The 13,995-nt window shown below is 41.4% G+C and overlaps 1 protein-coding gene across 5 annotated transcripts in view; it reads left to right on the top strand.

Annotated features, from left to right (window-relative positions):
• The window catches only part of AMBRA1 (autophagy and beclin 1 regulator 1), a 132,980-nt gene that overhangs the window by 3,303 nt on the left and 115,682 nt on the right, over positions 1 to 13,995 (top strand). For 3 of the 5 annotated variants that reach the window (XM_071744829.1, XM_071744827.1, XM_071744828.1), the window contains exons 2-7: positions 8,550 to 8,805; positions 9,070 to 9,128; positions 9,801 to 9,984; positions 10,653 to 10,825; positions 11,617 to 11,683; positions 12,265 to 13,715. In XM_071744829.1, the coding sequence (XP_071600930.1) occupies positions 8,671 to 8,805; positions 9,070 to 9,128; positions 9,801 to 9,984; positions 10,653 to 10,825; positions 11,617 to 11,683; positions 12,265 to 13,715 (2,069 nt within the window). In that variant the 5' untranslated portion in view covers positions 8,550 to 8,670. The remainder of the gene's footprint in view (positions 1 to 8,549; positions 8,806 to 9,069; positions 9,129 to 9,800; positions 9,985 to 10,652; positions 10,826 to 11,616; positions 11,684 to 12,264; positions 13,716 to 13,995) is intronic. The other 2 variants (XM_071744830.1, XM_071744831.1) reach the window with 1 other exon arrangement.

Genomic DNA, 13,995 nt, shown 5'->3' with positions numbered 1-13,995 from the left:
GCTGTGGCTCTTGAGCTTGACGAACCTTAGCAACATGACTCTCCATGTAATTAATATGGATTACATGTAAATAATATTAATTTTAATCTCATACTGGGAATTTGAATTGAAAATTCCTTTACTTCCCTATCTAAATAAGAAGAATTCTCTTCAGGGGTTAATCTGAATTACCTATTGCTCTAGTTGTCTGTCTCTCTACATTGCATTAGTTCTCTTTTCTCTCTGTTCTTCATTTCCTGCTGTGTACAATATTTAGCAAAGGTCACATGGCCAGAGTATGGAATTGGGGAAGCCAACTCTTAACCTTTGTGATCTCAGTTCTGCTGTTTTGTTTGTCTTACAGCTTTGTGAAATTGCATTTGTTCTCTTCCTGTCTCCTAGAATGGAACTAATATCTCTCTTCTCAAAAATTCATTAAGTTTATGTGGACATGCTAACAATAGTCATGAAAGTGCCCCATATTCTCACTGGTAAATAAAACTGACAGATTCTAGACCCAACTGATTACTTTTACTACTTCCTTTCTTGTATTTACCATCCTTTTTTGACCTTTAGAAGCTGCTATCTGCAAGTTTCTTTTCCACTTCATCATTTTGCTGTAAATAACCAGTCATTTATTGTGCTATCTTTTACTGAAAAGTTCTCCTAAGAGTCTTGGAGCCCATTTAATCCAGACTGGGAAAGCAAATTAAGATTTTACAACTCCAACAAGGAGCTGATTGCCATTATAGGATCTCAAAATGACAACGCTGTTGACACCTTTGTGGTATAAAATTGAATTTCCTCAGCTGCTTGCAGTTTCTATTTAAAACATGGCATTGAATTTATTTACTTTTTTTAATCATGAAGCACTAACAGAGTTTTTCTTTAGTACTCCTGTTGTGATTTATGTGGAAGTGCTGAGAGCTGTGGATACAACTTGCATTTGTGTATCCAGTGCATCTGAGGAAAATGTGGTTTGGAATTACTTTACAGATCTCTCTGGCTTTAATCAAGTGACAGCTTGAGTTTACAGAATAGTACAAATATCTTTAAAACTTTGAAGAATAAAACCAGGGATGTGTAATGAAAGTGCCTTCATGGTAATAGTTTTGAACTCTGTTGCGTAATTGCATTGTAAACTTAGTTTTCTCCTCCTAAGGCTTTTTTTTTTTTTTCCCCCTCATGTTTAGGAGATCTTAGTTGGAGACTGGCTCTGTGCTCTAGTGTCAGAAGTCTACATGATTATAGTGTCTTACATTAAGCTGCTTTTGCTTTTTTAAAAGAATAATCAGGGACACAGAAGTACAAACAAAGCAAAAGAACAGATTCCAGTTTTGCTCTTTTCGTTGTTTTCATTAATTATGTTTAAGGTACTTGCACACAGATCCCTCCATGGACTATATTTGTTTGTTGGTTATCCTTGTTTCAAGATTCTAATGCAGTTTTCCAATTTTCATTTTCACTTCATGTAGATATTGCTGCAGGGTGACTTTAAGTTATCTTTATGCAAAGTATTTTTGGGTGTAGGGGTTTTTTGTTTGTTTTGTGTTTAATTCATGAAGAATTAGAACTGACAATTGTTGTGAAGCACATATGGAAGTACCACACGTTGTGTTAAGGCAAGACAAATCATGTTGTTTGAGGAAAATTTCAATATGTAGTTTATCAGTTACTTTGTCAGAAGTTCATGTGGCCCTGCCACTTAATACTGATCAACACTTGTCTTAAATTTTGATCCGTGGAACTATTCATGTCACCCTTTTTTTACCAATTTTGTGATTGTTAAAGCATTGTTCAAATTCCAGTGCTACATAATTTGATAACTTCCCAAACTAGGACTCTTTGAGTTGTCTTGTTTATTTAGCTGAGTTGATGCAGTGCAAAGATGGCAAATCAGCTTTTTTTGGTTTTGTTTCATATAAACATTTTTTTAAAATTCTGTTCAAGTGGAGACATGAAAGGAATAGCATAACTCTTGGTATGACTTGGAGCAATATTTTAAATAAAAATATTAAATATAAAATAATATTAAATAATTATTAAATTTATTCAGTTTAATTATTAAAGTAGAATTCAGGTCTTCTATCTGTGATAGTGTTTCTGGATTGTTGTTTCATGTGATTTAGGAGGATGTTGACATCGTTTGTGTTGCAGAGCTGAGGAAAAATTTGAGAATGGGAACAAAGAAGGGAATTAGAAAGTCCTGGAGCTGAGTGGTTGCTCACAAATATTCCAAATGATGCTTTGGGCATCTAGTTCACTACTGGAGATCTCCTCTCTGTGCATTCCAGAACCAAGTTTTATTGCTTTATCAACAAAGCTTCTGTAAAAGAATGAGGGACTTTGTGGTTTGTAGTCATTGGCAAGATGATCTCTGGTTGTCTTGGGTGTGCACAATGTTTTCTTTGCTCTTTTGTGCTTGGGAAAGACACAGGGGTCTTGATAAAAAAAATTTGCTGCAAAATTAAACTGAGTAAAATATATGGGAAAGGATTTGTTGTAGAAAATACTTGGAGGAAGTGGTGTATCTTGTGACCAGAGCCTACTGGGGTATCACTGGCAGTGAAGGTGAAACATTTGGGCTGTACTTCTGCATGGATTTTTTTCATGCCTGTCTGATGATATTCTGATATTCCTGGGGAACCTACCCAGATGTACAAAAGTGGGAATGCTAAATTTCTTCTAGTATTTGTTAAATTACTAGAATTTATTAAGCACAAAAATATTATTGGATTCTTTAATGTCTTGCTGATATTTAAGGCCTGAGATGTTGCAATTTAATTTGGAATAAATTAAATGCCATGCTTTGTTTTTAGTCCTGGATGCTTTGCTTTAAAACAGACATTTTTGAAAGCAGAAGTTATAAAATAGGGGTGTTCCTGGCCATAGCTGGGATAGTCCTGAGTACTAAGAATGTGTTCCTTCTCTTTTCTACAAATAAATTTGTTTGTGTTTTTGCAGGTCAGTGGCATGCCTCATTGATCACAACACTTTTGGGCTTTTTCCTGGGTGGGTTGTTCTTTTCCATCTGTGTTCTTTTACTACAAAGTGTAGTAATCAAACACTTTATGTTTAAGGAATTCTTCTTGAATGTAGGAGGCTTAAGTTCAATTTCATGTTTCTAAATCAGGCAAACTAAGAACTCAGTTGGTTTTGGTTACTTTCCTGTCCTCTAAGCTAGGAGGCAGGAAAAGGGAAGAAAGTTGTGTCCCATTTTTATCTGCTGCTTGCATTTTCATCTGCATGTAAATAAACTGGTCAGAAATTAAGTAATGTTTGGGAGCCAATTTTTTGTTGACATGGATGGCTATGATTTTGATTTTGGTTGCACTGGCCCATAACCTCTGTAGATCATATTAATTTTACATTCAAGCAAGTGTTCTGGAAGTCTTAAAACTCAGTAAAGGGACTTTGGGACAGAAGCTACCAGCAAACACTTTTCTCTTCTCCTTTCTGGTCTTTTCCAGGGAAAGCTTCTGTGTGCATTTTCTCTGTGGATCTCAGATTGCAAAGGTAGAGACAGCTTTTTTATTTCACTTAATGTTGCTTATTTGTCAATCACTCAAGACCTCTTTGGGCAATAAAATTGTCTGAAATTAGTCAGACATCTGTATCTTTTGGATAGAAGTCCTATTATAAATAACTTTTACTGATTGGAGGTTGGTTTTTTTTTTCTTTTTAAACACTGGTAGAGCTGTTTACACTGGTTTTGTGTGCACCAATCAGGAAAGGCTTTCAGTGTTGGGTTCAGCAGGCAACCAGGATGTCCTTTGGAATAGTAATAGATTTGTAGTCTGAGAGCTGAAGACCACATGAAGTAACATTTTTCCCCAGTGGAGAACTGAAAAATATGATGTACAACTCCAGTATTCTTTGTATCAAAGCCAGTTGTGCTCCCAGAACACGTAAAATCCACAAAATTAATAGTGCCAAATTAATAGTGGTACCATAATCTCCACAAAATTATTAGTGCCAAAGGTCCTGGGAGGGAACAGGGCATGTAAAGATATGGAGCAGCACCACTGTAAAGTGTGAGGTTTCTGTCTGCAATGGCAAACCACTGCATGATGCACAAAATATCCTGACATCTTTTCTATGTGGTGGTTTGACTGTTCTGCTTCTTGTTCCTCTTCTATTGCTACCTTTTTGTCAGTGTTTTCATGGTGTCCTGTACATGTCAGGGCCAGTACATGGTGTCCTGTACCACTGTAGAGTCCTCTCAGTTTGTTACTTTGGTGTTGTAGGGGTTCAGCATCTGTAAAAGTGACAGTGAGAAGTGTGTTTATATCACTCTGAGGTTGGGGATTATTAAGGTTTCTTTGGGGACAGCTAGCACATGGCAATTAGAAGGCTTGGGGCTGGGCTATCTAATGCTCTTTTTAAAACTGTAAACAGTCCAGCATATGCTGTCCTGAAATGCCCTGAAGGGATAAAATTGTTAAGGAAACAAAAATGCCAATTATAGAAAAATTTCTGACTTTTCATGTTTAGAATTTCTGTGATGCCCTGAACCATGTCCAGGGCATCAGCTAATCCTCCAGTTGTTGGACTCCACCTTTGGTCATCCTGATTAAATAAAACAAAACAAAAATCCCAAACAAAACAACAAGAAGGAAACAGAAAAATACCAGCCTTGAGCAGTTGCTGTTTTGATTATCAGCTGTTCATCCATTTTGATAGCCAGGATATTTGAAATAGAAGCTGTTACTGAATCAGACAGATCCAGTGAGCTTACACATTTTCTAATTTTCTTTATGCTGTGGCCACAGCAGTGTTTTCACACTCACTGCTTTTCATTTCAACTTTGTTAGTCAGATGGCTATTGAATATCTGTAAATGTGCTTGGTACTTCCATTGTTTATCTGCTGATGGTATTTAATAACATGCTGTCATTAGTCAGTTTCTTATATTGGAGTAAAATGTTTGTATTTGGTGGATGTCTTTACTAGATTAGAGAAGGAACTGGGTCCTTCAAAAAAAAAACCAAAAAAACTCAAACCAAAACACCTAAAAAACTCCAACCAAAAAACCCACCCTAAGAAAAACTGAAAGAATGGTCAAATAAAGTTAGAGGCTTCTTGCAAAAATGAGCATAATGTCCGTGTCTATGCTGCATCTATTTCTCCTTTTCCTTTGCCAGTCTCAAGTGTCACTGGGGGAGAGGAATTACTGTATTGAGGCTAATTCAGGCAAAGGATTCAACTTTCCCCATATGAAAAATGAATAAAGCTTGGCCCCCAGAGGAATCCAGGGTAACACTGGAGTGCCAGCACCACTTCAGAAGGTTGCATTCAAAATTGTCTGAAGAGATCCCAGCTTTTAAAAACATTGAGCAGGTTAGCAGAGTGCTGTGTAGGCATTGGAGTCTTTGTTTTCTTTTCCAATGGGATAAAGAGGGGATCCAGAAGAAGCTTCAAAAAGGGCAGTCTCTGAGGGAAAGTCATCAAATTTAAACAGGCTCAGGAACCTCACATAGGGAGTGTATATTATAGGCAAATTAGTTTAAGAGATTAGTACATGTCTGCAAAGGTTTATTTAAGCTGCTTTAAGGTAGTTACTTGATTTTGTATAGTGAAATGACATGGTCGTTCAATAAAGGGAATACAAAGGTTCACTGACTGCAATTGTAGCTGTTGCCTGTTTCTTTATTTTACCATATGAAGACTTGCTTGTGGCATAAATAAAGGTACTTGTTAAACTTCTCCATTCCCTTGTTGCTACTGTACTTCAGGGAACAGTAATCCTTCTGGTAGGGCTGAAAAATTCTCAAGTTATCAGAGCTTGTTCTTTCTCGTGAGTAATTTGGTTATACTGCTTGTAATTTATCAGGATCTCTTAAGTTGTTTGGGTTATTTGTCCCTTGCAGCTGTTCAAAGGATATTCCAAAGCTTAATGTTTGAGATCTCTTAAAACTTTCAGCTTATTCCAGCAGCAAGTCTGGTCTTCCACTTGCATCCAGTTTAATTCTTGGGTTGTTGTAGTCCTTACTTTTAGAATGCCCCCATACTCATTATTCAGCTATTTTTTTAATTTAATTTTTAAAAAAAATTTTACTAGACAAAACTACTCAGTTTCCTCTTGTAAAAAAGCTTTTTAATGCCTGTGTTATTCTGAGTTGTCCTTCCCCTCCATGCTGCTTTCCATCTGAATTCAGTCATCTCTGAACATAGGTGACTGGTGCTGTTTGCAAACTCCAGATAAGGATATATTGGCAATTAGTGATTCCCTTGTTATACTGTGGCTTTGGCTGTATCTACTCCAGCTATCCTTGTTCTTTAGCTTTTTTGGGTCTAGACTTTTTAAAAATCTGCATGGTTGCTTTTAAGAATCTGCTTGCAGCACGACGCTTTTATTTTTTGTGTTGCTTTCCAGTAAGGCTTTTATTTTTTTGAATTAATTTCAACCTGATGTTTGGCTGACTTTCAGAGATTCTTGAAAGAAGGCTTCTTTTACACTGTGGAGTTCAGCTTCTCTGAAGTAGATGATCTCTGTACTGTTCTTATGAAGAATCAGAGAAATGAATTTCACTGTGGTGAATTTCTTTTCTAGGAGGATGGATGCCTTTACTTGCTCATCACTTCTGTACCTTTTGTTGTACTTTTACAAATGAAAAACTGGTCTGTTTTATTAAAACTCAGTTTCTTGACTTCTCTCTCCAGACATCTTCTCCCTATAGGTAGCATCTGTCTTAAACCATCTGCTCAGGAGGTGGGAGGAAAGAAGGGTTTGCTAATGACCATTCTGAGTTCTGTCATTTGATAATTCATCTCTTGTGTATATGAACCTTTTTTCCCCTGTATGTATATTTTTTTACTCTTACTGTTACTTCCTCTATTGGATATCGATTGCTTTGTTCAGTGTAACAGAACCAAGGAGGATTTCTCTTTATATCTTTATGTTCTAGAGATGATGTATTAGTATGTGCACTCTGCTGGGATCAAATGGCATTTCAGCAGTGTTTCTTGCTTTATGTATTCTAAAAAAGTTCTTGTTTATGGAGAGCTTTTGGTGGCACACTCCAATGTATCAGACCATTCAAAAGCTGTGAAACTTGGTTACTGTTTGAGTTGCTGTATTTATTTTTTCAAAGAATTACCTTTTTTTCCTAGGAAACTGGGAGTAATGCTTTCCTTATCAGCTCAAAGTGTACTGAAAGCATTAATCTTTGCCATTGTGGATTGCTTGGGTGAACTGTTGTTCTAGGAGCAATGTGGGTGGAAAGATGATATGCAGACAGGCAAAATGAATCATCTTGATGGAGCTGGCCAAGAGGCCACTGCAGTGGAAGGTTTTGATCTGATACACAGTTGTTTTCATACTTTGTAAGCTATTCTGATGGAGTTGGAATTTGGACTTGAGGTCTTATCAATTGTCTGACCTTTGCAGTGATAATAATTACTGTTACTGAAATCTGAATGATTCCTCAGAGACTTCTTTGTCATATGGCCAATTTTTTAACACTGTTCTTGCAACTATCAGCCACCCCAAATAGCACCTAAAATGTTAAGGTGTAAAGACTGTTCTTTCATAAATCTTTTTTTCTTCATTACATACAGCAAGAGACAGAGAGAAGGGAGAGAGTTTCAGGGCCAGTATTTTAGTCTCTTTAGATGTGCTGTGCTTAGGGCATGTGTACAAGGAAAGAGCTTCATGCTTTCAAAAACCTTTCGGAGTAGTTTTTGGGTGCAAAAATGTCAAAATTGGGCTTGGTAATGGAAGAAGGTATCAAAGGCTGCAGAAGAGGATTTAAGATTTTTTTCTTAATTAAAATCTTACAGGTTTTAAAGCTTTTTAAAGATCTAAGGAATAACTAGAAACCATAGAATCATAGAATCCTAGAGGTTGGAAGGGACCTGGAAAGATCATCTAGTCCAACCCCCCTGCCAGAGCAGGGCCCCCTAGAGTACATCCCCTAGGAACGTGTCCAGGTGGGTTTTGAATGTCTCCAGTGAAGGAGACTCCACAACCCCCCTGGGCAGCCTGTTCCAGGGCTCCGTCACCCTTACAGTAAAAAAATTTTTTCTGATATTCAACTTGAACCTCCTATGCTCCAATTTACACCCATTACCCCTTGTCCTATCACTGGTCACCACTGAGAAAAGCCTAACTCCATCTCCCTGACACTCACCCCTTACATATTTGAAAACATTGATGAGGTCACCCCTCAGTCTCCTTTTCTCCAAACTAAAGAGACCCAGCTCCCTCAGCCTTTCCTCATAAGGGAGATGTTCCACTCCCTTAATCATCTCAGTAGCTCTGCGCTGGACTCTTTCAAGCACTTCCCTGTCCTTCTTGAACTGAGGGGCCCAGAACTGGACACAATACTCCAGGTGTGGCCTCACCAATGCAGAATAGAGGGGGAGGAGAACCTCTCTTGACCTACTAACCACACCCTTTCTAATGCACCCCAGGATGCCATTGGCCTTCTTGGCCACAAGGGCACATTGCTGGCTCATGGTCATCTTCTTGTCTACCAGGACCCCCAGGTCTCTTTCACCTACACTGCTCTCCAGCAGGTAAGAAATAACTTAATAGCTTCCTTAATTATAATTCTTCTCTATTTCCAGGGTTCTATGAAGATAAACAACTCAAATGTGGATAGCCTCTTTGTAGTTTGGTGGTGGTTGTCATCTGGAACCTGCTGGTGTCTTCTTCCAGAAGCTGGTGTAACGTTGGCTGCTGCAAGCCATGAAGGTTATACCAGAGAAGAATGCTGTCCGTATCCTGTGGGGTAGGGAAAGGGGTACCCAAGCCCTGGGTGCTCAACGGCTCCTGCAGGAGTTGGTGGAGGATAAAACTCGATGGATGAAGTGGGAAGGCAAGGTAAGGTTGTGGGACAGAGATCAAACCCACTGGTTCCTTGGTTTTTGAAGCGGGGAAAGGGAGGCAGGGATTTGAAAGAACTTGTGTCGGGATTGTACGTTTGATGTTTAACACTTGACATGCTCTCTGGCTCTGTTCAGTTCCTGCAGTGATGTGATACTAGATGTATTCCTGCAGCGGGTTCCCCTTGTTGTCTGTGTGGCTTACAGTTAAAGTATGATCATATGACACTTGGAACACTTCCTGCTTTGTTGGCTTTTTCAGAAAGTTGAGTTACCAGACAGTCCACGCTCCACCTTCTTGCTGGCGTTTAGTCCAGACAGGTAATTAACTCCTAGTTCCTTCCCTGTTTCAGCAGTCTTGCTACACTTCGGAAAGTGATGGAGGCTTTGTGTCCCTTCTGTTGTCCAGTCCTGAGCAGCTGAGTGAAACTTCTGGTTCCTGATATGCATGAATGGAACACGTGCACCTTCCTAATCTCACAGCTTTGAGTGTAGTTGGTTTTTAATGCCTGAGGTACCCAAGTGATACCTAAGTTCTAAGGAAAAGTATCTGTGCGGCCACCATGGGTTTTTGAGGGAGTAAAGGGTATTTTGGCACAACGTGCCAAGTGATGTGGCACACCCACTCGGATACCTAGGGCTAAAGAACAGAGCAGAAGTGTTTTGGAAGCAGAAATGGAGGTGGGATCTCTCTTAGTGTCACTTGATTTGGAAGTGGTTGAGATGGTGTGAATTAAGATTATTTATTTGCCCCAAACTGTCACTTGAGGGTCCCCTCTGAGTTGCATGTTCACTCTGACTTCTAAGGTCAAGTCTGTGTTTGCAGATCAGATGATCTCATACTTACATGGACCCTGAAATCTGGCTATAGAAAGCATTGGTGAAACAGTAGCCTCTCACCATTTAAATTCTGTGCGGGAGAGCTGCTGGGTTGAGATGAAGCTTACTATGGTCTGTTTGTCCTAATGTTTGTCCTGCCTTCTGCATTCCCAGGACCCTAATGGCTTCCACACACGTGAACCACAACATCTACATCACAGAAGTAAAAACAGGCAAATGTGTTCATTCCCTGGTCGGACACCGCCGCACCCCCTGGTGTGTCACCTTCCATCCCACCATCCCGGGTCTCATTGCTTCTGGATGCCTAGATGGGGAGGTTAGAATTTGGGATTTACACGTAAGTCTTCCCTGAAGCTTATGCACTCTTGGTATTTGGTGGGTCGTGACTTTTTTTTTTTGCCAAAGTTTGCTTCCCTAATGTTGCCTGGTAAGAGAGCTGTTTGTAAGTTTTGCTGGGACCTGTAAGCACAGAACAGCTCATAGCCATCCTGTCTAGAGAGGAGGTGTCAGATTCTTCATTCAGTCCTGCCAGGTAGGTCACCTCCTCAGCCATGCCTGTTTCCAGGTAATGCTAGAGAATTAGCATTCTAATGAAGAAATTAGCATGCACTAGAGAGCATGGTGCCTGTTTAGCTCATGTGAAAAACATGCCACTTTTTACTTTGCACTCTTTGTTAGAGAAGCTGCTGCTCTGCTAGTTCTACCTAGTCTGGTTACTGTTATAGAGACAAAATGTGTATGCTTATATGGTCACTTTGAAATGCAGCAGTTTTACAGGTTGCTTGAGACACACCTACCTGCAAAAATTCATCTGTAATCATCATTTCAAGCAGTGTTGTGTTCTAGACACGACACATGACCTCGTATGAGAGAAGCTTCCTGTTGCCAAGAAAGCATGTTACTTCCATGCTCTGGGGAGAATATTGGAAAGATGGCACATGCATTGAAATGTAGTGATCTCAAACTTTGTGATAAACTGCTTGTGATTCTTCACTCCTCACTCAGGGTGGCAGTGAGAGCTGGTTCACAGATAGCAACAATGCGATTGCATCGCTTGCTTTTCATCCTACGGCTCAGCTCTTGCTGATTGCAACTGCCAACGAGATACATTTCTGGGACTGGAGTCGTCGGGAGCCTTTTGCAGTGGTGAAAACAGCTAGTGAAATGGAGAGGGTCAGGTCAGTTCCTGTTTCTGGGGGAAGAGAACACTTGTATTTGAAAATATGGTCAGATTTGGGGATTGCAGGGGGAGTCCTCTGGGTCGTTCCATCTTCTGTTCTTAGGTGCCCTTGAGAAGTGTTGCTTGGAGCTCCTTGACTCAGGTGATAGAAAAACAGTTCTGTGGGTAGGAAAAAAGCAATTGGAAATAATTGATCATCTTGGTTGTTTACATTTGTAATCAGATGTGTGCCCTTTATGTCCAGAATTTAGTTCGTGTTCATTTGTAAGCTTAGTAAATAAAATTGTCAGCCATAAGGATAAGAAAATCTAGAAGCTGAGGGAGAGAGCTGAGGGAAGAAAGCTATTACTTTCATGCAGTTACAGAGGAAACTTCATTGCTGGAACAATGATGTCCTCTTCTGAGCAATTAAAAATAAGACAGTGATGTAACATGCAAGCCAAGCTAATATCTTCCTTTGTACAAAATTCCAAGTTGTAATATATATGTGTACGTATTCCTTAAAATTTTTTGGCTATTTCTATTGATACAGCAGTACTTGCTTCCAGCTTTTATCTTTTGTATAGTGTTACTGTGGACTATAAAATAGTTGCAGTCTTCAGCCAGATAAATATGTATTTGTCTTAAAGCATTAAGTTTTTTATATCCTTTGGAGGAGGATGATAGTGATGTTGTAGTAACTCCATGTGAAATACTTGCAATCAGAATTTCTTCCCTGCAGTTTCTTCTTCCTGTGTCAGTGTGGCATGTGAACTGATGATTGATACTCTGGCTCTGGTTTTTTTTTAGGTTGGTAAGATTTGATCCTTTGGGACACTACTTGCTCACAGCAATTGTTAACCCTTCAAACCAACAGGTAAGGAGAATGTCAGTACTTGTATTGACTATGTAATAACAAGATGCTCTACCTACATTGACTCTTGTCTGTTCCTAAGCAACCTTGTGCTCTTTGGAAAACCTGAAGTCCTTCTAAGCCAAGTTCTGTCTTGCCTTAATTGGCCACATGAATGTTCTTGTGTTATGTGCAGGGCTATTAAAAAGCTATCCAAAGAGTGTTTGTTTTGCCCTCACTGTCTCATTAGTGGTGGGACAGATGTCCTGATGGCCATGCTCTGTTAGTTCTGTTGTTACATTCTGCCTCTTGAGGTATGAGCATTGCTTCCCCTTTGCTTCCCCCAGCTGCTGGCTCTTAGATGGTGCTGCTCTGTTCGTATGAACAGTGTATTGTCAAAGCTCACTGGGCTGTAGGAAGAGGCTGCTCAAATCCATAAAACAAACTTTGAAAGAGTCTCAACTGGTTTCCAGGAAGTCAGGGCTTCTAGGAAGGGACATCTTTAACATCCTTTCATCTGTCTGGGATGGTAGTTGACTGTCTGCTGTTTGTTTGGAGGTATAGGATTTTGCTGTGAGGTGACTGAGCTTTGCTTCCTTCTGCAGAGTGATGAGGAAGTGGAAATCTCTGTGGACAGCACGGAGCTGCCCCATTATCGGCAGCGTGCTATCCTCCCATCTCAGCCCGTGAGACGCACACCTCTCCTCCACAACTTCCTGCATATGTTGTCCTCCCGCTCGTCTGGCATACAGGTGGGAGAGCAAAACAGTGTTCAAGACTCTGCTACCCCATCCCCTCCACCACCACCACCTCCGCCTCCAGCCAGTGAGAACACCAGGGCATCTGTCTATAACAGGCTCCGGGAGCGTGTCAGCTATCCCACAGCAGAGTGCTGCCAGCACCTTGGGATGTTGTGCCTTTGCAGCCGATGCTCTAGTGCGAGACTTCCTTCTTCTCTCTTCCCACACCAGGAAAATGCGCCCTCCACGTCTTCTGGGGCCACTGGGACTTCCTTCTCCTCTGTGCAGACAGAGCCTTATCAACCCCCAGAGCAGGCATCTGTAGTTCAGGAGGAGCAGAGGATGCTTAACAGGCCCTCTGCTTTCAGCACAGTTCAGAGCAGCACTGCTGGCAACACCCTGCGCAACCTTAGCCTGGGCCCCACACGGCGGTCCCTCAGCGGGCCCTTGGCAGGCCACCAGTCCCGGTACCAACAGTCTGCAAGAGAGACTGCTTCAGGCTTAGGTGGGTCTGACTGGTCCAGGACAGTGCTAAACATGAGCTCTCGGTCAGAGCTGGAAGCCATGCCTCCCCCTAGGACCAGTGCCTCCTCCGTGAGCTTGCTGTCCGTGCTGAGGCAGCAGGAGGGAGGTTCCCAGGCCTCAGTCTATACCTCAGCAACAGAAGGGAGGGGCTTTCTGGCCCCAGGGGCTGAGGCAGACAGTGGTAGCAATGCTGGCCCGAGCAATCCGGTCAGCATCCGTAACGAGCTCCAGTGCGATCTGAGGCGTTTCTTCCTGGAATATGACCGGCTTCAGGAGTTAGATCAGGGTATTGGTGGGGAGCCCAGCCAGTCTCAGCAGGCTCAAGAAATGCTCAACAACAACATTGAGCCGGATCGGCCGGGTCCCTCCCATCAGCAGACTCCACACAGCAGTGAAAACAATTCCAATTTGTCCCGGGGTCACCTGAACCGATGTCGAGCTTGTCATAACCTGCTGACCTTTAACAATGACACGCTGCGCTGGGAAAGAAGCACGCCCAGCTACACACCAGGGCAGGTCCAAAGCACGTTTGAGGGTGTGCCTCCAAATACCAGCCAGGTGCAGCCTGCAGAGAGAACCGAGGGTAGAGCTCCTGCCTCTAGCAGGCTGCAGCTGGGCAGCTCTTCCACCCCGCAGGAGGAGAGAACCATGGGAGTGGTCTTTAACCAGGAGACGGGGCACTGGGAAAGAGTTTACAGCCAGTCGGCTTCAAGCAGACCTGGGAATGTATCACAGGAGGCCTTAAACCAGGAAATGCCTGAGGAAAGCTCAGAGGAGGATTCACTCAGGAGGTAAGATACATGCTTGGCCTTCCTCCTCTCTTTTTTTCTTAAACCTTTCCCATCTAGTCTTGAGTTTTTCAGGATTTTTAGAGTTAAAAAACTCATGGGATTATATGCCATTTATGTAGATGAAAATAGAGACATTGCATTGATATCTTTTATAGCTGCTCTTGTCATGCTACAGATAGGCTCTGAGGGTGTGTGTATGGACAAACACCAGACCTCTCAATGGGAAAGGAGTATGTTAGTACAGACAGGCAAACGTGCAGACTCTGGCAGCAGAACTCAG

The sequence above is a fragment of the Heliangelus exortis genome, chromosome 5 (assembly GCF_036169615.1).
Source record: "Heliangelus exortis chromosome 5, bHelExo1.hap1, whole genome shotgun sequence".
NCBI classification, from domain to species: domain Eukaryota; kingdom Metazoa; phylum Chordata; class Aves; order Apodiformes; family Trochilidae; genus Heliangelus; species Heliangelus exortis.
The sequence above is the reverse complement of the archived record's forward strand: the minus strand, read 5'-3'. Positions and strand labels throughout refer to the sequence as shown.